Source organism: Peromyscus californicus, unplaced genomic scaffold (assembly GCF_007827085.1).
Source record: "Peromyscus californicus insignis strain IS unplaced genomic scaffold, ASM782708v3 Scaffold_18__1_contigs__length_77618521, whole genome shotgun sequence".
Classification (NCBI taxonomy): domain Eukaryota; kingdom Metazoa; phylum Chordata; class Mammalia; order Rodentia; family Cricetidae; genus Peromyscus; species Peromyscus californicus.
Window position 1 is genome coordinate 75,367,190 of NW_026294480.1, and position 24,025 is coordinate 75,391,214.

General features: G+C 37.3%; 1 protein-coding gene across 12 annotated transcripts in view; it reads right to left on the reverse strand.

The window, feature by feature from the left end:
* Mctp1 (multiple C2 and transmembrane domain containing 1) overlaps nucleotides 1–24,025 on the reverse strand; it is a 588,499-nt gene that overhangs the window by 192,081 nt on the left and 372,393 nt on the right. For 7 of the 12 annotated variants that reach the window (XM_052743705.1, XM_052743703.1, XM_052743709.1 and 4 more), the window contains 3 exons: nucleotides 17,366–17,425; nucleotides 6,589–6,759; nucleotides 3,807–3,937 (listed from right to left, as the gene is read on the reverse strand). In XM_052743705.1, coding sequence (XP_052599665.1) covers nucleotides 3,807–3,937; nucleotides 6,589–6,759; nucleotides 17,366–17,425 — 362 coding nt within the window. The remainder of the gene's footprint in view (nucleotides 1–3,806; nucleotides 3,938–6,588; nucleotides 6,760–17,365; nucleotides 17,426–24,025) is intronic. The other 5 variants (XM_052743710.1, XM_052743711.1, XM_052743708.1 and 2 more) reach the window with 1 other exon arrangement.

Below are 24,025 nucleotides of genomic sequence, written 5' to 3' on the forward strand. Positions count from 1 at the left end.
AAAAAAGAATAATCATAATTACCAGTATTAAATCAAGCTTCAAATGTTTGCTTTCAAATTAAAGAATATTTATTGAGCATATGTGTCACATACTTTCTGAGGATGCTACAGTAAACAGACACTCAACTGTGCCTCCAGTCATGGGATTTGTATTCCAGGACAGTGAAGTGGATAATCACATACAGTAAGGAAGACACACAGTGTACCAAATGGTGGCTATGTCTATAAAATATCAGCAGAGGAGGAGGAAGGGAATACTAAGAAAATAGGGTTTACCAGGCCTGGGAAAGTACAAAAGCAAGGCAGGCAAGTGATTTAAAGAAAGGTGTCACAGATGGTGCTGTGTCCGGTGTGGTGGGGAACAGCCTAGTGTCCATTATGGCCAGAAGGCAGAGGAGGAAACACGACAGCATTTCAGCCCAGAGGTTTGGGGCCGTGCAGAGCACAGAAGTCCCCAGCGAGGACTTTGCTTCTACCCAGACCATTAGGAAACAAGAGAAGGGTTTTGAGTAGAGGAGTTAAATTACTTTATTTATGTCTTAACTTTTTTCTCTTGGGACTGCAGAGGTGGTTCAGTAAATAAAGGTGCTTGCTGTGTCCCTGGGGACTTAGTTCAATCCCCGGAATGCATGTAAAGAAGGAAGGAGAGAACAGACTCTACCATGCTGCCCTTTGACCTTCACGGGTGCCGTGGCACACGCACAAACATAGACACTTATCACATAAAGATTAAATACAGTTTTAAATGATCTTTATAACCCGTGTCTAAGGGAAGTTGTCGGGTCCCTGCCACTCTCTGAACCTTGGGAAAACAGCTAAGAACAACCAGGACGAAGATACAGGAAAAAGACCCAGATGTCCAGGAGCAAAAAAGTGGTCAGGCCCAAGAGGCCAACCCAGCAACTGTGCCCCGGCTCATCGAGCCATTTTTCTCTTGACAGACTTCCAGGGAGCTTCTGATTGTGCTCTCAGTTACGGATTCCAAGAACCCAAAGGTTCAGTTAGCCAAGGCAGCCCTTCAGCAGCCCCTTAGTAAAGACCACAGAGTTCAAGTGATTTGCACTGGAAATGCTAAGGGTGGAGTCCCCCAGCTGCTGAGAAAGAGGCAGGAACAGGCTCAAATGACTGCACATTTTGGGGGAAAAAAACTTTATTAAATTAAAAAAAATGATGTTGGTGACTGTGTTGGGAATAGACTGTCAGATGAAGAGAAAGGTGGAAGGAACTGGCTGTGGCCACGGTCTGCAGGGAAGCAGGTGGTTAGCCAGGCTGGTGGTACAGCCATGGAGGTGATGTGGGGCCTCCAAAGGTCCATGCATTGAAGGCTCCTCTCATAGGTGATGCTACTGCTGTGTGCAGATTCTTCAAGAGGCAAGTCTCATGGAAGATCTTCATGTCATCTAGACTGCAGCCTTGATGAAAGAGTGGGCTGCTGGTGTATTTGATGAAAGTGAGAAAAAAGAAAGAATAAGAAGGAAGCTCTGGTACTTTCAGTGTTAGCAAAAGACCCGGGAAAACCCAGCTTTTGGGGATCGGGAGGGTGAAGTTTAACTCTGGAGTGTCTAAATAGAAGAAGCATGTTAATTATTCCAGTAGTAAAGTAGTAAGTTGGATATGAGGATGGCGGTTGAAAGGGGGATTATCAGAATGACCAGAACATTGGCAGTTGGCAGTCCTGAGTGGTACGGGAAACACAGGAAGGATAAACTCACAGAGGGGGCAAGTGCTGGCAGAGAAGGAGCGAAGGTTTCAGGTCCGAAGCGTTGGCTCTGGAACTGTTCTGTGAGAACGTGAGGGAGGAAACGTTCACAGGAGACCACATGATAGGAGGAACTATGGCATCTTGGAAGCCAAGTGAAAAATCTGTTTCAAAGTAAGGAAGCCATCAGCCATTTCCTTCCGTGCTGCTGAGTGAGACAAGGTGGCCAGCAGGTCACAGGACTTGGGATTTGCAGGTGGCCTGACAGGAACAGCTGTAGTAGACGGCTGGGGCAGAAGCCTGACTTTATGGGTTTGAGTGAGGATAGAGGAAGGCAAGTTTTCACTGCTAAAATATTCATGCTTCATCGTTCCAGATTTGAACATGTTTCTTTAACTGATAGTCAGCCTTGCTTTTATCACGAACAGACTAGCCTTACTATTGAGTTTATATTCACAAAACATACATTCAAAAGAATATGTGGCCCAAGGTTGAAAATAAACATTGAACAAACCATAACAAGCCCAGAAGCAAGGTGGAGTAAGGCAGATGTGCCCTCCTCTGCCCAACATGTTTTCTGTTGGGGAAAAGGGAAAAGCCTGTACAAAATGGGCTCTGACATTTTACAATATCCAAAGTTGGAAATTTTTCCCTCAGGAAGCAATGCTTAAATGATATTTGTCATTATGCAGTAAAACAGGAAAGGGACAAGTCATCTTGACCCTCCACGTTGACAGTAGCCAGAGCAGAGGCCAGCAGGTTTTAGAGCATAGCCCCTTCATTCCAGATAGTCTGAATTTAAAGTAAGGAGGGAGCAGGCTCCACTTGGGTTATCTGATTACCCAGACAGGAACTGTTGCTTAAACTATGAAAAATAAGTAAGTGTCCTCAGAAGAGCTAGAGTCTAACTCCCTGAGAGAGATCACAGCCTAAGGAGGGAGATGTAGTCAAATGCACAGCCATAGTGGACTGCTTCTCAGACCGGCAGATGTATGCTGTGACTTAAGTTAGTGGTAGATACCAAAAAGAACAAAATGACTTCCAGAGAACTCTGACAATAGTATTTTTCTGAGGGGCAAAGTCCAACAGAGACCCCTGTTTTCACAAAGATTAAAGTATAATGCAATTCCTAGATAACAGTGGTGTTCCCCCATCTTCATTTACAAAGCCAGATATTAATGATTAACTGAAACTTAGCTTTATCTCCCATATTACATGCATATGGTGAAAACTATTGCTTAAACAGATGTGTCAGAATCATTTAAATAGAAATGAAGAGCCTTGAATGTCGGTTTGGATTCCTGTTTTTACTTTTAGACTAAAATTCCTTTTACTCTGGGAATGTATGAATTCTCTTTGGACTTGGAATTCCTGTGAACTACATTGAAGAAAGATTTTTTTAAAATAACAAACCCTTCTATACACTGTGGTTTTTTTCTGTGCTGGCAAGTTTTCACACATTTTGATACAATGCACATATGTAACTGTCAAAAATATAAAAATAGGCTTTTTAATCAAAACACAATTCCGATCATTCAAGTAGTAGACCCAAATAGCCTTAACTTAGTAGAGAAATGTCCTTTGAGTCTTTGAACACATTTTGCTGTGTTATCAGATTAACATGGATCTGCCTCACTTATGTTCTTCCTTTTCTAAAATTCTGGAACTCTTTCCAGATTTATGAACTCCTAAGAGATTATAAGGAAGCTTGTAGGGAGTTGTAGGAAATAATGCATTTTATGGTTACAATATGCATTGTGAAAACAAGCATTATTGGAGATCACTTTCCATCCTTGAACGTGTTCTTTGTTCTCTAAGTGTCCCTTATCAGATTAAATTCCTCTTTTTCAACTCCCATAACTTCTGTGCACAATAACTCTGACATCTGGAGAAAATTCTGGATAGTACATTGGAATAGCCTGTCCATCAACTAGGCAAAGCTGCCACCTACTGGTCATTCTTTGAATCTATGTTTTCAGTGCTGATTGGCACTGTAATGGAACGTTTCCTTCTTTCAAAACTGTTGACAACTAGATTTAAAGAATATATTCTTTCAGAAAAAAAACCTTCCATCTCTCAGGCAAATACAATACCAATTTGCACAAACCTTCCAATAAAATCATCCCTTTTCCCAGCATCTTTGTCCCAGGCAGTGATGTCGATGATTCCCCCTCTTTCCTCATAGAGATGAAAATCAAACTGCTCCCTCCACTGAGGATTCAAAGTTTTGGGCATAATCTGCAAAGGCAAAAAGTTATTGCGTTACCAATAGTAGCGTTTAAAAATCAACTTGAGACATTATGCAGAAAATCTTGCTAAGGGCAGTAGTTCAATCAAAGATCCCAGGGTGTCCGTGGTACATGTATAATACTAGTCACCAAACCTCCAGGATCTCTGATGCTGCGTAGACTCATGGATTTGTCCAGAGAAATCAGAAAATCAGAAGTAAGCCCTTGACTATCTTACAGAACAGATTAGAAATATGAAATACATAGAAAATGCAGCCTGTCAGTGAAACAACTCATTCAGACACTAACATTTTTCCATCACAGTTACTGATTGAAGAAAGAACACAGAGTTAGTTATCTTGCAATAAAGGAAGATGACAATTCCCAGAGTTCCTGTTTTCCCGCTCTGTGCACATTGGTGTTTAAAGTACATGAAAAACTGACAACGAGTTATGTAGAAGCAGAAGGAATAAACAAGGAGATTTGGGATGGATTAGCTTACTTTGCCTTTCATATTTAGCAACACTGTGCTGTTCCACTTCCCGTACAGGGAGACTGCACACAGGTGTGTTGTGTTGTATGAACAACAAGGATGTCTAGACTGCAATTTTGTGCTTTTGAATATTCAGAGAAGATACCCAGTAAATCAATAAACAAAGTTACCAATATTGATGTGCTATAAAATTCTGTGTAGCATTTGGCTAGGCCACACTCATATTTGTTTCTCTTGCCACTCATGTTATAAGCAGGTAGTAGGTAGACCTTTTCTCTTTTTAATGTAGGACAGATGGGCCCTTAGATGCAAAGAGTTCGAAAGCAATGATATATATGATGTGCAGAGGTAATGCAAATGAATCACAACTTTAAAGTTCACAATCTGCAATTAATCTGCCATAGATCATGGACAGAAAGATCAAAAGAGACACATGTCCATAGTGGGCTTCATATTTCACATCTAAAGAGCAGAACTATAAAATTAAGCCCAATAGAACATGCAAATTGTGTTAACTGAGAGAAGACAGAAGTGGTCATAGATATCTATTTTTTGAAATAGTAGCTGTTTTAAAATTTGTTCTTAAGCTCCTGGTAGAAAATATGCATGGTACTAGATGGGTGCTATGATAATTCAAATGTCCTCTTCAGTTTAGATGAACTCCTGTGGTGTTTGGGAATATAGTCCATCTTTTTTATCAGGTCATAAACAGACTAACTTTTTAGTGTTAGATATTAGGACTGTCTTTCCCATATAACTTTCTTCCAGCTAAAATTATGTCTAAATCTTCAATGTGGGCCTCCATAAGATTACCAAACAGCCTGATAGCAACATGCACTTCCTGTTAATGAACCAGTTTTGTGACATTTTGAATTACCTTAAGTACTGATGAAGACTTTCTGGGCTAGAAGGGAACCAGACAGGGTGTTGACCCAAAAATCTATGAAAACAAGTACATTGAAAGTAGGGATTTTCACAAAAATGGAGTGTGACCTTTATGTAATTCAGGATGGATGGGAGTACTCATCCCAAGCTGTCTATGAATGCTAACTGTTAAAAACTGAAAGCAGTTATAATTGGACATAACAAGCTGTAGCTATGGTCAGTAAGTCTTTGTCGTTATAATTAGCTTCATAAATAACATGTTACTGATATTAATGTATTACCTCTAAGAATAAAATTGTTACTCTAAAAATATTACTCCTGCCACTAATCTTCTTCCCTCTGCTTTTAGCATTTACTGGGTACTCAGAGAAGTATTTTTAACCCTTTGTGTATCTATCACACATTCATTTACTCTCTCCAAAAACTTGCTTAGGTAGAACTTGCATTAGTTCAGTTCTATTTCTGCAGAAGGGGAAATTGACACACAAAGAGATTAAGTAATGTGTGCCATTGCACATGACTCACAACAACAGCAGGGCTTTGACCCTTTGTTTCCCTAAATACGTTTTAAGAGTCCTGCATATGGCATGGCAATCATGGACACACAGCAGTTGATACTGCCTGCATGGGGCCTGATAAAAGAAAAGAAAGGAGAAAAAGCAAGTAAAAAGGGAAGGAAGGAGGGACGGAGGGAGGGAAAGAAGGAAGAGAGGAACAAGTTAGGGAATCAATTTGAAGAAGAAAATGGTTGGCAGAGCTGGGAGGGGAGAAAGAACAGATGTGAATGTAATTGTACATTTTATTGAAGTAAGATATAAAACTCAAAAGTTATATGATTAAATAAAAATGAAAAAACAATTTAAAAAATGCCTTTGGTGTTGTATTGATCAAAGTAGGATTGGATAACATGACACAGGGTAATTTGAAAGACTTTCACTGAACGCAAAACGATGTCTATATCACCAGTGCCAGCAATGTTGGTGCTGGTCCACGCCTCAGCACTTCTGTGTGGGGATATGTTATACTCTTTCTGGGATAGTGCTGCCGTTTTCTCTTAAATTTCACAAATGTGCAGAGAGCCGTTTCCTGTGTAATCGATGAAGGCAGTGAGACAGAACAGCACAGTGCCTCGCTCAAGGCCACCGCAGACCACCAGCTCTGCTTCCGACATGATATTCCGAAGTTCTCATTTCAAAGGCATCCAGTGTTCACCTCTCCTGAAGCCTGGCTACTAGCCAGTCAGAACTTCCCAGCAGTCACAACACAGACGGATGGAGACCTACCTTGCTCTTGTACTTCTGATGACCCAGCCGGAACTTCACATAGGGATCACTCAAGCCATTGGAATCCATTGCTTTGAGGTCTCGGCCCTCAATCAGGGTGATGCTGACGATTCCTCTCCACAGGTGTGATTTCCTGTGCTGGTCTGACAGACGTAAGCTTTGGGTCTGAAACTTTGGCAAAGAAAAAGTAAGTTAGCTCACTGTGTTTTAAGCTGCAAGCTCTCAGGTGACCTTGCTCTTTTTCCTGGTATAGTTTCTCAAAGAATAAAAGTTAGTCAACTATTGTTTAATGAAAATATAATTTATGGGGTATTATGTATTAATTATAAAATTATTAACAGATTATGAAATTATCATCTCAGGATGTATTTGTTATATTTGAGGAATACTCAAGCACTACAGCATCTTGGTTCCTAAAGTTAAAAGATATAGATATGCCTGCATCAAAATATGTCTAAAATAAATATCAGAGACCACAACTACACTGCCCTATTTAATTTTTAATTTTTTTAAGTTTTAAGAGTCATTTTTCTATGTTAATGGATTTTGCAGATGACTTTAGCTGAGAGATTAGTTGCAAATTAGACTCAGAAAGTGTTAACCCATCTTACTGTCTTAGGGGATTCAGCGACTTTCTAGCAAACTACTTACGGGACCAGCAAAAACAAAACTAAACAATATGCTCGCCCAGACACCTTGCCTTTGTCTGAAGCTTGTGTCAAGAATATTTACAATTACTTTTAAGTTAAAATGTGACTTACATTGGTATGCTTCTAGATTTTTCCCTCATTCTGGTGTATGAATACTTCTTTTCATAATTTCTAATATGCTCAATTATAAATCACAATATTCAGTCCAGTGAAGAAAATCAAAATTTATTTTAAATTAGTGAATCTGCTAAAATACCACATCATTTTAAAAACTGAATGAAACTTAAAGCAAATGAGAGAAAGAGCAACATAGTAAACTTGCTCCATCTGGATTCAGTATCAAGAATGGCTAGAGAATTACTGTTTCTGTTGATATGTGTGTTTGACCCATTTACAGTTGTTTCATGAAGAAATTCAGTTCTCCATATGTAAATTATGTTAGCCGTATTTGACACTGAATCCCTTCTACATCAGCCTCATGAGCTTACAGACTGCCTTGTCCACTCGCCCTCCCATTTTGACCCCACAGAGCTTCTCTACACCATCGTAATGTCACGGCCAATTGTACGTGTGCTCATCAAAAGTTAAGTTTTCAAGGTGCTTTGATCAGGAAAACAGAAACTACATGCTTCAAAAGACAGCAGTCTTACTGTGGGCAACATTTCAATGGAAATCTTCGTTTGCAAACAACACTTGCTCAACAGCAAATTTTGGACATTGATGCTGTCTTATTAACATGAACAGACCCCTCACCTGTGGGCCTCAAGAGCAGTGTTCCAATGAGCCCTGAAGGACAAGAGAAGTCTTGGAAAGTGCATGCAAGTTCCACAAGGACCCTGCCTCCTTCATGAGGTGCTGTGTCTCCATCTGTACCATACACTGGGTTTCTATACTGGATTTTGTTTGAACAAAGCATTTCTCAAAATAATTGTTTAGAGTTCATTGCATCAAACAATGACTAAGGATTGTACTTTGTTTCAGGGTTGTATTGTCATGTCAGTTTATCTTTGGTAGTGTTGGGGATTGAGCCTTGGACTCCTTGCATGTAGGCAAGCACTCTACCACTGAACTACCCCATCACTAGATTCCGACTGATTGATTGATTGACTGAACAGCTGATGTTGAGATTACCCCTAACAGCAGCACTTTGAAAGAGTTCCAGACTTTGGCTATGGAAGCTTTGTTAAGAAGTATGATTGGCAAAGAAGGCAAACATGTTACAACAGTAAAAAGGCAATTTTGTTATTAAAGAACATGAACTAATGGCTGTCAATTCATATGGAGCTTCACAATTTAAAAGTGTGCATATGTACACTGTAACATTTGGCTTCAACTGAAACTCTAAGTAGAAAAGCAAGGCCTGAGTCCCTGTTTACTGATGTGCAATTGAGGAACAGAGTGTTGAGGTACTAAATGGTGGATGTGTGACTAAAACTCTGAATTTCTGGGTTTTAATCTTAATGTCTTCCCAAAATAAGTGTTAGGTCAGACACTGTCTTACATACTTAAAGATAATAATGATTTAAACATAAAAACACAAAATTCAGTTAAATTGATTGTTGATAAAAGAGGTAACTTTGCAGTGGAGGATTTCCTACATGGTGAATTCAGGAAATCAGATCATGTGCTTTATCACATGAGTGCATGTATATTCCTGACAGACAGTGTACTGAAGTATGCTTTCTTCGACCTACTCTCCAGAAGCAAGTGAAGTCCCGGTCACCGCAAAAGTGATCCGGGGCACCATCTGGGCTGCGCATCACCAGCTAACGGTGCTGAGATGGCTTCTTCCACAGGAGGACACCTGAGACTCACACCTGTTGTTCTTCCTGTTATATCTTTCTCTCTTTTCTCACAGGAGGACGTAATAAATGAGAAGGGAAGAGCATCCTCTCCACCGAGGGTCTGCCAAGTGCCTTCTTTACAAAGAAATGCTTTCTTAGAACCTAGAAGCCAAGTTCCTAAGCAACACAGGCAACAGAAGATGAGGAGGAACGAACTGCAACACGGTTAACCACGGTGGGAATTCAGACGACCTCTGTAATGGGCTAACAAGAACACAAAGGTTCTGAAGATGAGCTGACCGGAGATTTTTAAAGGATTTTTTTTTGTCTTCAATAACTGTTGTTCTAAATGGCACATTTCTCACAAGAAACTCAGTAATTCACCACAGATTTAATTGGGTAAGTTCATAATTTGAGTCAACAGCATAGTCATTAAACAGATACAGATTTAGTTTTGGCCATGAAATATGGAAAGTTAGTAACAGTACAAGGTAAAGGAGGAAATATAAGGTTAGACAGTCAAAAACTAGCAAAATGAAGGCACCAAGCACAACTGGTCCTTCACAACTGTTCAGTCCATACATGTAATCAGTGACTGACTGAAAATATTCAAAAACACTTTTGTACTGAATATTTCCAGAACTTTTGTTGTCGCCACTCCCTAAACAATGTGGTGTGACAGCTAGCGAGATGGCATTTATGCTCTATTAGTTATTGTAAACAATCTAGAAAGATTTAAAGTGTGGGCTCTAAACACTCAGCTTGATTTCTGGACTTTCTTTGTATTCGTAGTGAGTAGTCAAATGGTTTCCCCACTCAACCACCACACACTAAGAGAAGACTATAATCACATCTTTCTAGAAATTTCTGTGTAATTTTGGCGTGTTGGCCCCTTTCTTGGATTTATTTTTCTTCGTTTTCAAAACAGTTGTCTATGGTACTGTGTAGGTGAAGAATACCCTTCAGTGTACATGTAGGAGGAACATGTACAAAACTATGTTCCATAAACCACAGCAGCCTCCCTTTCCATGAGTAGTCATCATTCCTATCTGTTTTTAAAGACTAGGGTTCTGGGGATCTTATCAAAGGGGTGGTGATGAGTAGAACTCCACAGCTAACAGCATCCTGAAATCTACTGATGTCCCATGGTACCTCTGGTCACTTGCTCTGCTTCAGTAGTTTGTAGCCTCTATATAGCACATCTATAAATGTGTGGTCCACTGAACAGGGCATCAGTGTACCTGGGAACTTACCAGAACTTTAAGGTCTTTGGTCCTTTCATTGGCAGTGGCATCAGACACCCTGAGGGTTGGGCTCAGCTTTGGCTTAATCACCCTACTAGGTGATTCTGATGTCCCTCAAATATGAGAGACCCTATTTTAAGCATTACATCATTCATATGCACACTGGCCCTCACCTGTGTTCTATTATTAATTTATCTAATCATAAATATTATTCACTATTCACTCTAGCATGGATATTATTTATACTTTTTGAAGTATTTAGTAGTGCTTTTAAATATACTGCTCAAGAAAGCATCTTATTCTGACTATTTGGACAATTTAGAGTGCAGTAAATTCCTACTGAACAATTATGAAAATTATTTGTTACCTCCCTTTTTTAATATTTTCTCATAGAATGAGTCTAAACAATACACATTCATTGAAGTGCTAATAATCATTAACAAAAACTACTTATTGGGCAACTAACAGGAAGGAGTAATGAAGAGATCCATGGTTTCCCTCCACAGGCTACACCTAGTAGTTGGCTATTTAAAGCATTGCTCTCAGATAAGTACTTGTTAAATCTTGGGCCTGACCCTAATTGGATATGATTCAGTCTGGGGTTTGAAGAACTGGGTCTTTATCACATGCACACTGTGTGATTCTCCTATCCGTATTTGAGGACCACTCACATCAGAAACATTCATCCAATTTTAGAACTAATATAGAACATCAACATGTCATCTAACACCATGAATGTCGAAGTCTGACACAATTAGTCAATAATATATAGCTTTAGTAAGATTTTAGGATGAATTAGTTGGCACTTTAAAGAGAATGTTAGTTTACTTTTATTATTTCTTTTTTGTGTGTGTCTAAAACATTCAGCTAGGAAGTAGTTTTCAGAATCGACATCAGCATCAGAACAAACAGTTCATTTAAGACAGAGCAAGCCAGTGAAATAATTGGTGGAACCCCCTTGTAAATCTTGGCAATAAGGACCCGGAAGCTCTGCTCTGCCAAACCCCAGAATGGGGAGAACAGGCTCACTCATCTGGATGGGATGAATGGTTAGAGGTCTAACATTTTTGTTTTAAACAGCATGTAACATTAATTAAAAAAATATGTCCTTGATTCTCAAGTCCCTTTCAGAATGTCCTTGTGGTGCAGTGAAGACGAGCAGCAATGCAACGCAGTGTTCAGCTGCGACTTTGTTTTCAGAAGGGTGACATTGCCCAGCAAGAATTACAGGGTAAGGGATCCTGCTTAACGGTTTTAGTGTTTTGTTAATAGATGTATCAGAAAGAATTTTTTTCCCACAAATCTGATGTCATAAATTTTTGGAGACATTTTTTTCCAACGTGAAAACAGAGACAGACTCAAGAAAAATAAATGTTACAGGGACAACAATAATGGATTGTGTTCCTCTTTCATATCAGCAGTGAATCTTATGAAATTTTAAAAAATATCTAAATTAACAGATTTGTTCCACTTATTTTTGTGCCTTTGCCATTCACGAGAGCAACCAAAAAAGTCGCAGAGATCCCTCCCCTCGTGACACTGGTAGGCAGTGGGAGGCAAGGCAGGAGACGGCTGAACGAGGAACTCTGGAGGGAAATTACCATGGTGGGGCAGAGGGGTTATATTTAAGAGTTAGACACTTGTTTCTGAGCAACAGGGTATGAGGAGAGGAGAACCTCAGTCTTAGGAACATCACCCTGAGGGGGACTGAATCAGGATGGTCTGGAGCCTGGGTTAGGCCACATGGGAAGGAAAGCTTGGCAAACAGCTACTCAAACTGGAGTCTCACACCCTGTTTTTCACGACAAGCATCTTGCCAAGACTGAGATTTTAATTTGGAATTGCTTATCTGTTATCCATACCCCTTCTTTAAATATGGAGTCTAAAATGTTTATGACACAAAGAGATTTATTGTTACAGGTTTTCATGTAGATGGAACATACTCTGGTTATAGACTTTTGAGAATGGCTAACTAGAGGATTGAAGGAAGTAAGTCAGCTGGCACCGACTTAATGTTATTCAGTAAAGCAGATGCACGCTGTTTGTACATTGTCCTCTAATAGCCACCAGGAATGTACACTCTGCCATGTAAACTGCAGATGCATCTATATCCTCACCGTAGTGAATAAGAGTTACTAATTACATTCCTTACAATTCTAAATAGTATCAGGATAGATCCCTTCAGTCTATATCCAGACTGAAAACTCAAAGCAAAACCAATCTCTACAGATGAGGCACGTGACTGAGGAAACAGTCCGGTCTACTCTCTGATGTGGACAAAGAACCGTGGGTTTTGTCGCCCTGATGGCGTTATTTGTGTAAATCCTAATCCCTCCAAATGAGACCCAGACCCTGCAAGACTGAAAAGAAAGGCAGGGTTTGTGTGCAGAGTCAGCTCTTTTCTGTATTTCCAGCACAGAGGTGAGACACGCTTTTCTTTAATCAAATGGTCCACAGGCCACAACAAAGAAAAGATAATGCCAGCCTGAGATGACTGTTTTGTGCTGCAGAAGCCAGCAGTGGAACAAGTATCAACTCAATCAAGGCACGGGCATGCGCTAGCCTTTCCTTCCCACAGAGTTTATTCCAGTGAACTGCAGCTGGGGGATCAGGCCCAACAAGCAGATTTGTTCTGTAGTCATCCACCCTCTCAAAGCATGATGGTGCTTTGTGTAGCCTGGTGCAGAGTGTCTTCCTGATATAAAACTCCAGACCCTTTTCTTGATGATTCACTGAGAACCTCAGAGAAACTCTTGGATTTTATCCTTAATATTTCTTTCATTGCTTCTTGATATAACGTATGCTGCCAGGAAGTTAATTATGTTTAAGGTGTTTTAACTATCCACTCTAAATTTGTAGCCAAATAGATCTCGAACCCTTATTGTGATGTTCAATATACAACCCAATTGAAAACCATCATATATATTTTAATGAAATCTCCACATTAAAACATCTATGCATATTTACCAATAATGCAGGAAAGAAAAATAATAGTCCTTGATTTGACTTACAAGACTTTTCTTTAAAAATCTTAAATGAGAATTTATAAATATTTCAAGAGTCTTATTTTCATATCTAAAATGGAAATGATCTGTGACCTTTTCTAGGGGTAGATATAATATATACTTGAGTTGTTCATGATATAAGTGCTGGAGCACAAGGTCACTCTTGTTTTACACAGCTAATGCCTCTTCCCCTCTGCTGCAGCCTTGCACCTAATACACTTCTGCTTGACCTGACTGTAAGGCATGCCCTGATGTCATTCTGCACTCTTCTGGTTTTCTATACTCTTCTTTGCCTGTTATACATCTTTCTTCCTTTTTTATGTTTGTCTTGGCATATCCTTGTTCTTTCCATTAAAAAATATTTAATCCACTACAGTGCTTTAGTAAGACAGTTTCTTTGGTTAACTCTGATTAGAATCTTGATGTCTGCTCAGTGGAATCACTGGGAAGAAATAGAAGCATTCAAACCATGTGAAAGAAATGAGGAAATAGAAGCGTGGTAAACATGTGAAAGATGTTCGAAATGACCCTTATTTCATTGGAAGCTAACTGCGTATAATAAAAATCTGACTTAATTAGAGTCATCTAATTTGAATTCCTATAATTTTTATTGTTTTCAGGAGAAACGTGGTAATTGCTATATCCACTGTGTAATGCTCTGCCCTGAGATACATTGTCCTGATGAATTCTAAATATTATGCTTTTGGGTAATTAGAGTACCTCTGTGTCACTTTTGTCTTTTATTTCCATTATTTTGCTTTCAAGAAAAGTAAGACATAAGTAAGACTGATATTCCAGCTGAGTAAGCTCTCACTGGGATTTAGATTGACTCGATATAACTTGTCACCTCTGAAAGACACATATTGATCTTTAAAACACAAATGATAAGTTTATTTCCTCACAAACACATGTGCACTCATTTTTCTTTCTTTTACTAATCTCTCTTAAAAGTCATTTTAAATTATGTGTATGCATGTGTGTGTGTGTGTGTGATTTCATGCATATGTGTGTATAAATATTCCTAAATATATAATCATAACCTCTCCGTCTCCATAATTTTAACTTCTATGTATGTTCTCAAGGCTGACCATTTGGTGTTGGTAACCAGTTGGAAGCTCTTCTCTGAGGAAGACTCTCCATCTCTCAGCATTGCTTAGTTGCCTGTAGTTCTTTGTCTAGGGTTGAAGCCTCACGAGCTTCGCCTGTCCATTTTGGTTGTCTATTGGTTCCATTCTTGTTCAGGTCCTGTTTAGGCAGCTATACTGGTGAGACTTCATGGGTGTAGCTTCTGACATTTCTAGGACACAACCTCACAGAAAACTCCCCAACCATCTGGTCCTTACAATCTTCCCACCCCTTTTTCTGCACCGATCCCTGAGCCTTAGGTGTTGGAGTTGTGTGTGATAGGTACCGTTTTGAACAAGGCTCCACAACTCTGCGTTCCGATTGGTTGTGGTTTTCGTTGATGGGCTCCATCTGTTACAAAGAGTTTTCCTTCTAAGGGAGGACTATGCTTATCTGGCTATGCCCTGGAGAACATGTCTTTTATTAACTTTAATAGTTACCTTGCAGAAGAATAAGTTTTATTATAGCATTTTTCATACTGTACACTCCATGTTAAGATTTTAGATAAGCTGTTTAGAGTCTTCTTGCATATTTGAACATGTCCAGGGAAAACGTCTTTGCAAATGTATCTCTAAAATGTTCATGAAAATACCGATATTTCATGGGCAGAGAGCTATGGGGCCAGTTATCAGGATGACTTTTGATGTGAATATGTGAGATATTTCTCATCCTAACTAGACTTGATTATTGACTATTGGGTCTGTGAATGGTTGTCAAGCAAGCACCTCTTCAACGAAGGAGAGACTGTTTACGCAGGGCATTTTCTCGGTCAGCAACCCAAACGGAAGCCCTGCTGCTACTTATTCTTCCAAGTATTTATTTCTATGCATTCAGAGATCGAAGAATGTTACTCCAGGTCACATCCTCAGGGTTCTTCAGAGAGATGACATCACTGCTCTGGGCCTAGGTGTCCTCATTGGTGGAATACACGTCCCTTAAAGAGTTTGCCTTTTGTTCAAGTAATCTGTCATCATTTAGTGTTGTGTACTCAGAAGAGATCTCGCCACTGTATCTTGGGCACCGAAAGCTATTATTTAAACCTACACATTTGTTCTAAAATCAGAAGCTTCAAGAAATGGAGAAAGGTTATTGAGGAATATTGAGAGAAGGAGGAAATAGAACCAAGTAGGAAGCACTGCTAAGTGGAAGACTAATTTGAGAACAAAGCAGAAGGAAGCTGAAGGAGCCCTGAGAAGGGGGCGTGGAAAAGGAAGCAGTAATTACAGAGTTGGTCCTAGCAGTAACTCTTGACTTAAAACTTTTAAATGTTTGCAGCACAGAGAACAAATTCAACACAGAGTGAGCGTCCCAAATTCTGCTCTCAAATAAGCAAAACGTCCTCTTCTGTTTATGGATTCAGAAGAGGCCAGCCTCTACATTCATGGACAACACACATAAGAAGAACAATGATTATTTCGGCAGATGTGCGGAGTAACTTTAGTGAAGGCAGCTTCTGTAAAGACGGTAGAAATGAAACAGCACACTGTAACCATTCAACAGGCTCAAGACAATAAAAGGCTACAAAAAAGATGTGTGTGTTGAAGCAGGCAGGCTAAGCAGCTGTGGCTTATACTGGCTCACTGGCCAGCGCCTGACTTCAACATGGAACCCGGCAATGTGCTGAAGAGATGCTGCAACAGATCTCAAACTCTAAAGGGAAAACGTACTTTTAAAATATAAGTGCTTTGAAAGCAAGAAAGGAAAATAGCAAAGACTTAAAAATATAACAATTTCCCCACAGTGTCTGCTGCTACAAAATCATGGCCTGAATGTTTTTTTTTCTTTTTCTTTTTCCTTTTGTTTTGATGAATGAGAAATTTAGACACAGAGCCACACACACAGAGAGAACGTCATGTGGCCCCTGTTAACGTACCGTAGTGAGAAACTAGGGAGAGCTGGGGAAAACAGTCCCCCAAAGAAGGCTGGCCCTTCTCAAACACTGATTTGGATCTTTGCCTCCAGAACAGTGAGACCATACATTCTGCTTATAAGGTACAGTTTCCTGTCTCAGTTACAAGAATCTTGGAGAGTTAATAAAAAGAGTGAGAACGGAATTTGTTTTGTGGTTTTTTAATGGCCCACATAAATAAATGGAAGTGGGAAAGGCATAACTAATGAAAGCGGAATTGAGTATGAGTAAAAGACGACACAATGGATGGCGGCTGTTTCAGAAGAAGGAGAAAATGCAACCCAGAGATTTGGGGAATGACCGGAGAGGGAGACCAAGCATCTCCCTGAGATTAGACATGGACCTCAGTGAGGGCTCAAAGACGTTCTTAGGCAAGGGAGAAGAACCTCTGGAAGTTTATGTTGATGCTTCAGGGACAGTCTTAACGCATCAGAGGGTACTAGTAATAAATTAGTAAATAAGTGCTGTGCATAATGCAGTTACCTAAGAGGAAAAAAAAAAAGATGACAGATCTCATGATGAAGTTAGTAATGATTAAATTAAATTCTAATGACATTTAAAACAAATTCTGTGGGTATTACATATTATTTTCATTTAAATCAAAAACAGATAGTGTTTATTAACCCATGTTTTTCGAAGAATAGCAATGCCTATTTCCTGTATATCTCCTAGTTGTATTGCTTATGATCACTTTGATATGAGTAAACATTTCATGAACAGAAATGGAGCACTAACAAGCCCATCTTCCAGAGTGAGACACTTCCAATAGAGAACCACCTTCCCCCTGAATGGTCTCTGGAACTGTAGTGCTTAAAACTTGAATAAACTTGTTCCTGCAAAGAATAGCTTCAAAGACATGCTTTCAAAAGTATAAAATTCTGAGTATTTTTTAAGTGAAGACACAAAAGATTTGTTGGTATGGCTTAGAATTAAGTCGATGAAGAAGGAAAAGGAATATACCTATCTGTGAGCCTGGTTCTTAAGCCAAACTTCTTAATTCACAATAACTATCCAGAGACAGAAACTCAAGAATATTAATATTAAAGTATTTCAACATTACCCTCCAAAAGAAAGACTGCACAGAGAAGTGAGATCCAAACACTTCATTTTCTGAGAGTTCCTATAAACAAACAAATATTTAGCTAAATTTTGAAATGTTTTTGAGAGTACTTAATTACTATCAAAATCAAAACAAAATCAAAGCAAATTGAAAGTCAAAAATTATACATCCCATCCAGACCCTTTGGATATAGAGAAAGTACAGTTTCTTCTCTTGAGTAGATGATTGTCTTTGTCGTCTTCATCCCTTACATCCCTGAGGACAAAGAGTGAGGGTGTTTTCTGTATTTTTAAGAGTTCACTTACCTTTGTGTTCTTAACTGCTCATTAATGTATCTCTGAGTCTGATGTTTCATGACAGAACATATAAGTACTAAAGCACATCACACAATTTTAAAATAAAGTAGACAACATTGTTTCTTTTAGTAAAACAGTTGTGCTAATCATAGACTATGAGATTGTTTAAAAATACAGAAGCATAAATCTTATTAATAAAACATATACCTAGTTAAATTCTTTACAAGATTTCTCTAATTTGATGGTATGATACAATATGTACAATAAATACAAAGCAAATGGTTTCACTAACTTGAGCTCTAAACTACATCCTCAGCCCTAATTAATTACATTTTAATAAGTTTAAATTACTTTTTTTGGACTGTACAGTGTTCTAGTCTGTCCTTGAGTATCAGTTATAATGAAGTTATGGGATGCTGATAAGTTTGGGGACAGTTCAGTTTTGACACTATCATTAAGAGGACGAAATTTTACTATGCCATTTTTTCTATTATTTTATGATAACAACTAGGGTTATAGTGGTCCAGCATCTTACATCATGTCCAAGGCATAGTAAGTACTCAATAAATTTTGTTAACCGACCAAGTAGTATTTGATTAAAATCTTATGTTTTTACCAAACATGAAAGAATAAAGTAGAAAATAGTATTTAATGTTCTGGAGTATTTTTCAATTTGCATAATTTAAAATTAGACAGAAATGCTTCACAGATTATGATGTAATTTAACCAAATATATTTCTTAATGCAACAAATTATGATTTCCCAAGTTGCTTGCTTAGAGTTTGGTCAGGTAGCAATCCTTATGGCAGAAATCATCAGGAAAAGGTTTTTCCTCTAAAATATCATTTGATCAGTAATAAAGGGTTATGATTTGTTTATTTTACATTTTATAGTTTTCAAGTGACACACTATCAGAGTAGAATCTAAGCAGTAAAAAAATCCTTTTAAAATTACACTTACATTTCAACTGCTGTCTTTCTTGATACCATATTTTTAAAAGATTATTCTATATCTTAAATTACAAATCAATTTCAATTTATTCATGTTTTTATTAATGGTGTGTGTGTGTGTATGTGTGTGTGTGTGTGTGTGTGTGTGTGTGTGTGTGTGTGTGTGCGTACTCAGTACTTTCCCATTATCTTGTGGGATCTGGGGATCGATTTCAGGTCATAAGACCTATGGGACTGTACCTTTACACATTGAGGCATCTGTCTGGTTCATTATTGTATTATTTAAATTAAAGAATCTTCTGGATTTTAGAGAAGTTTCATGCTTTCTTTTAATTATCATTTCTCTTCACTTTGATTTATAAATATTTAAGTAACTGATCCACATGTTTAGTAGCACATGAGACAAAATTATAAACATCGTGTTCCAATATCATATTTGAACAATTAAGTATGAGATCCTAGCTGTATAAGAGGTTTCACTCTATGAGTTGAGGCAGTATCAAAAACCATACATCCAAGTGAGTTTAAATCGTAAGGCATAATGTGTTAATTAAATGGAGATGAGAGTTTTACCTCTAAATCCAGCATAAAGCAAATATTTAAAAGTAATATTAGCTCATTTAAAGCTTTAGGTAATCTTATGTGACTGACTCTGAAGCTGTACTAATATTACTTTCTAGTCTTACTCAGGTAAAAGCAGAAGGTATTTACCCTATTGTTGGCTTAGTATACAAAGAAAAAAGCTATTCATGAATTTGGGGGTTGGGAGTTTTTAATTATAAAGATTTAAGATTGAAAAACAAAACTATTAGATACATTTAGATCTACCCTAGTCCCTAGGTTGTACTTTTTAGACCCAACCTAGTCCCTAGGTTGTACTTTTTATGCCATGTTTAATTATTTTTATCACTTATCAGCTACAATTTTTAGTTCATTTTACAACTCACATTGTTATGTAAATTAAGGCCTCTATTTCAAGTGAAACAGTTTAATTTTCATGTGGCTTCTACTGCCATTTATTGCTCTGAATTAATATGAAATTTGCAATAGAACAAGCCAGGAGTAGTTATTATTGGTAACAACAAAAACAGTAAGAAAAAATAATAACAATAGCAACATTAATAGCAAAGAAAATAATCATCACAACACCAATAACAACAAAAGTAACACCAATAACAACAACAATTAAGGCAATAAATGCAACAATAAACAATAACTACAGTGATAAGTATAGTAACCACCACAATAACAATAGCACCAGCAACAACAACACAGTGCTGGCATTATGATGAGTCCTGAACAATAGTACTGATGTTAATCTGGAAAACACAAACCAATTGTGATTCGGGAGAAGCCTTGAGTCAAAACATCATGTACATATTAAGTAACACTTCCATGTGCAACAAGAGAAGAGACTTCATAGTGAGGAAAAGCAGCAGTATGAGGGTGCTTAAATTATAAATCAACTGTTAAAGAAAATTGAACACAAACACAGACATCAGCTTGATAAAAGACAATCGGCAAAATTACCCTAAATAATGAAAGGCTGAACTGATTCTTTTGCATTTTCTAAATATCACACTACCAAGATCCATTGTTTTTGTACTATTTAGGACTAGTTTTCCTTCAAAGTATTTTTGCACTATAAATACATTTCTTCTCAAAGATGAAAAATCAAACTGTAAATCTAAAATATTTTTAAAAGCAAAAATCTAAAAGATAATTTTTTTCTTCAGAAAAATAAAAGTGCAGTTTTACCTAAAAATTGAATATGATAATAATTTTTAAATTGTACATAAAATAAATCAAAAAAATCTTTTAAGATTTTGTTGTCAGTTGGAATGAGGATTAACTATCAATCTTTAAAGTGATATTTTACAACTAGATCAGTATATAGATCCTGAAACATAATTCACGTTATTATAATATTGGAATTCTTCCAGAATAAAAATAGTCACAAGATAAAAGATGAACCTGTGACCCTAAAATTCATGTGTCAGAATCAAGTCAGCATTCTAGATTATATAAACCTGTTTTATATGTACATGACAAATTTCTTTTCATTGGCGCTATTTTGGACATTTAAGAGATTGGAAATATTTGTAAGCTCTTATGCAAAACAGTTACATAAAATTTCCTGGTCAGATAATTATTGTTCATGAAGGTCAAGGTCACATAAAATTTCCTGGTCAGATAATTATTGTTCATGAAGGTCAAGGTCACGGGATGCCTCCATCCTGTCAAAAAACAATGACTAAGAATATTGACTAAGCTTTTGAATAATCATGTCAACTAGGATTTTGGTAGTAAAGTCTTTGCAAAATTATGCATTATTTTCATTTGAGTATTTAAAGTAATTCAAATGAATAAATTATCTATCATCTATTTATCTATCATCTATCTGTCTGTCTATCTATTCATCCGTCCACCATCTACCTATCTACCATCATGATGCCGTACACACCTCTGTGTCTGCCTTCTGCTCTATTAAACCGGAGTCTGATACATTAGTTCCCCCTTCTAATCAGCTCAAGAAGGATCATGGGGAAATTGGTTGGTATTTGTTAACACGTCCAAGAAGCAAAGGTCAATTGGCAATAAATATCTTAGATGTGAGGTACAAGCTTGGTGGGTTCCATCTTGTGCTTAGGGGTCCATTTTATCCCTTGCATTTAAACCAGATCATCTATATTTACTCTAGAAAGAGCAACAACATTTACAAGTTCATCAAAAGCAGTCAAATAAATGTAATGTCACGGTTATTGCAAATCTCTGTCATTATGAATTAAAGTATATAAAATCTAATTTTATGTCTACAGGGAAATATTGTCAAAACATCTAGGAAAAATCATTTCAATGTAAGATCTAGCTATGTCTTCGTGTACTTTGTGGGATAATCAAGTATCATACTAATATATAATATTTATAAAATAAATAAACTTATTACAAATGTAATAACTGAGGTCCAAATACCTGCTGTATTTGGACACCTCATTGCTGTTCACCATTGTTTACTGTTGGCATTTTAGAATCCCAGAACAATTAATTCTGATATAATATATTATTTTATAGTATTTTTTTAAAGGATTGGTAACAAAAATACAGCCAAAGTAAGGAATTATAAATAAATGTTTGTTTCCTTAAAAACATGTAAACATTTTCCATGTTCAAAGACATGTGCATATAATTATAAATGTTATACTAAAGTAAAAGCACTGTGATCACTCACAGCTGAGAAAGTCTCCTACCAAAAGCTTTCATTTTTTACAACCTTTTTCTTTTCTTTATAGTCACCTGTTCATCAGCAAGTGACATCTTAGTAGAAAGACCCCGTAACTGTGAACTAATATATTTTTCATCATGCCTGACTATGTGTGATGTTTAAAAATGTGTTCATCTGTTTCTGCCCCTTACTTAAAGCATTTACAAGTCGTTGATGCATTTTTAATGTTTCCTTCAAGGTGCCAGTTTAACTATGCCCTGCAGTGTACAGAGCTCAGTGTCCCCAGTTTAAATTAATGATATTTTTGCCAGAAGTCTTATTAAAATTGCTTCATTCAATCAATGGGTAAAGTGTTTCATATTTCATTAAAATCATGCTAAGTGATTATTATAAAAATCTTTATAAGAAGATCTATTGCTAAAAGTGATGCAGGCTGTCAAGTAGCAGAAGATCTAGTAATGAGACACCACTACAATAATCTACATTGTACTATTCGAAGGACAAATTTTAAAGAAAACAATTAAAAATTGTTACAGTTAGGATTTTGGCAAGTGTATCTCTATATGATTACAACAGCATTTTCTTTTTCAAAATATTTTGATTTGTTCTTTTTAAATTTTACACATATGTATAACATATTTTAATCCTCATCATCCCTTCACTATCTACCTACCTCCAGCTGCCCCCAGCACCTCCCCCAACACATCTCACTCCCAACTTAGTGTCCTCTTTTTTTTTAAATTACTATCTCACGGACTCCAATTAATATTGGCCTATATGCATGGGCGTGGCCATCTGCTCAAGTATGGGCAACCTATCAGAAGCCACACCTACAAAGAAAATTGGCTATCACTCATCAACTGCCAGTAGTACTTCAGCTAAAAGTAAGGCCCCCTAAAACAGTATTTTTAAGAAACTGAAGTAATTTATTGAAAACATACATTTATTATGTTTTATTTAAAGTAAGCTCTCACTATGTACTACAGGTTGATTTGAAATCATGATTCTGCCTCATCCACCAACATGCTTAACAGTAACTTGTTAATTATTACTCATCATAACCAGAGATAAACTCTCCTCTGGATTAAGCACAGGCATATGCAGCACTGAACAAACTCCTAGCCAGCCAACAGAGACAATTATTTCATTATTTCATTTCCATTTTTGTTTTGATCCCACAAAATTTATTCACAAAATATATATAAATCTTCTCTTTTGAGCTCACGGAATTTTCTTGATGAATAATTTAACCTTAAATGAATTATCAATGATAGGTTTCTCAAAGCATCACAATTTCTCTGCCAAAATGTATTTTATCACATAAGTGTAACTCTTTGACCTAGATAACTACCTAGTTGTCTGAGTTTGGGTAGATGTTGATTTTCTTTTCTTCCACAATAACATTCTTCTATTACAGATAAGTGTGAGAGTGGATTTCAAGTGTACATGATGGAAAGTGTAGTTAGTTGGTACCCATAATGAGTGTTTGTGGATGCTACTACACCTAGAAGAGGAGACATTGTGGAATTTGCTATTTACTGACTTGTATGCAATTGAAATCTAGCCCATATTTCTATATCTTGCTCTTCACCGATACACGTAGGTGCATGTTTCCTATTTCTTATAAAGTGATAACAGTTGGATTTATAATAATAAAGAGCTTGTATTGAGTAACATTCATGATGCCCCTGTCTTCTGGAGCACGGTTCTATTGTTTCAATAGTGCATACTGTCTCACAGCATGTGAGTACCACAACTATTTCCATGAGAGAATCTATTATTGGCAGAAGTGTAGCAAATAACATAAATAAAATATGAATAAAGAAACCTTATCACATAAAGTGAAGATAGTGAAGTGACAAACAGGTATTTGGATGATAGGAAATTCTATGAGCTATTTCACCTTGTCCATGATACAAAAGGAGCGTCAATATAGTGACGCTCCTGTGTAGTTGGATTACTTCGGAAAGAAATCAAGGCAAGGAAGGAAAGCCCCAAGCCACAGACAGCCTTGGAAAACAATGTTTGGCTATCTGTAAGTCTTTACTAGGAAGGTTTTGATTCTCGGATCTTTTCACTCTTGGTGCTCAAAGAGAAGTTTCATATTCAAGTCCTGCCATGACGATGACAGGAGATTTCATTCCTGTATGCTGCGACTTCAGAGAAGAAAATTATTTGTGTCTATAGGAAA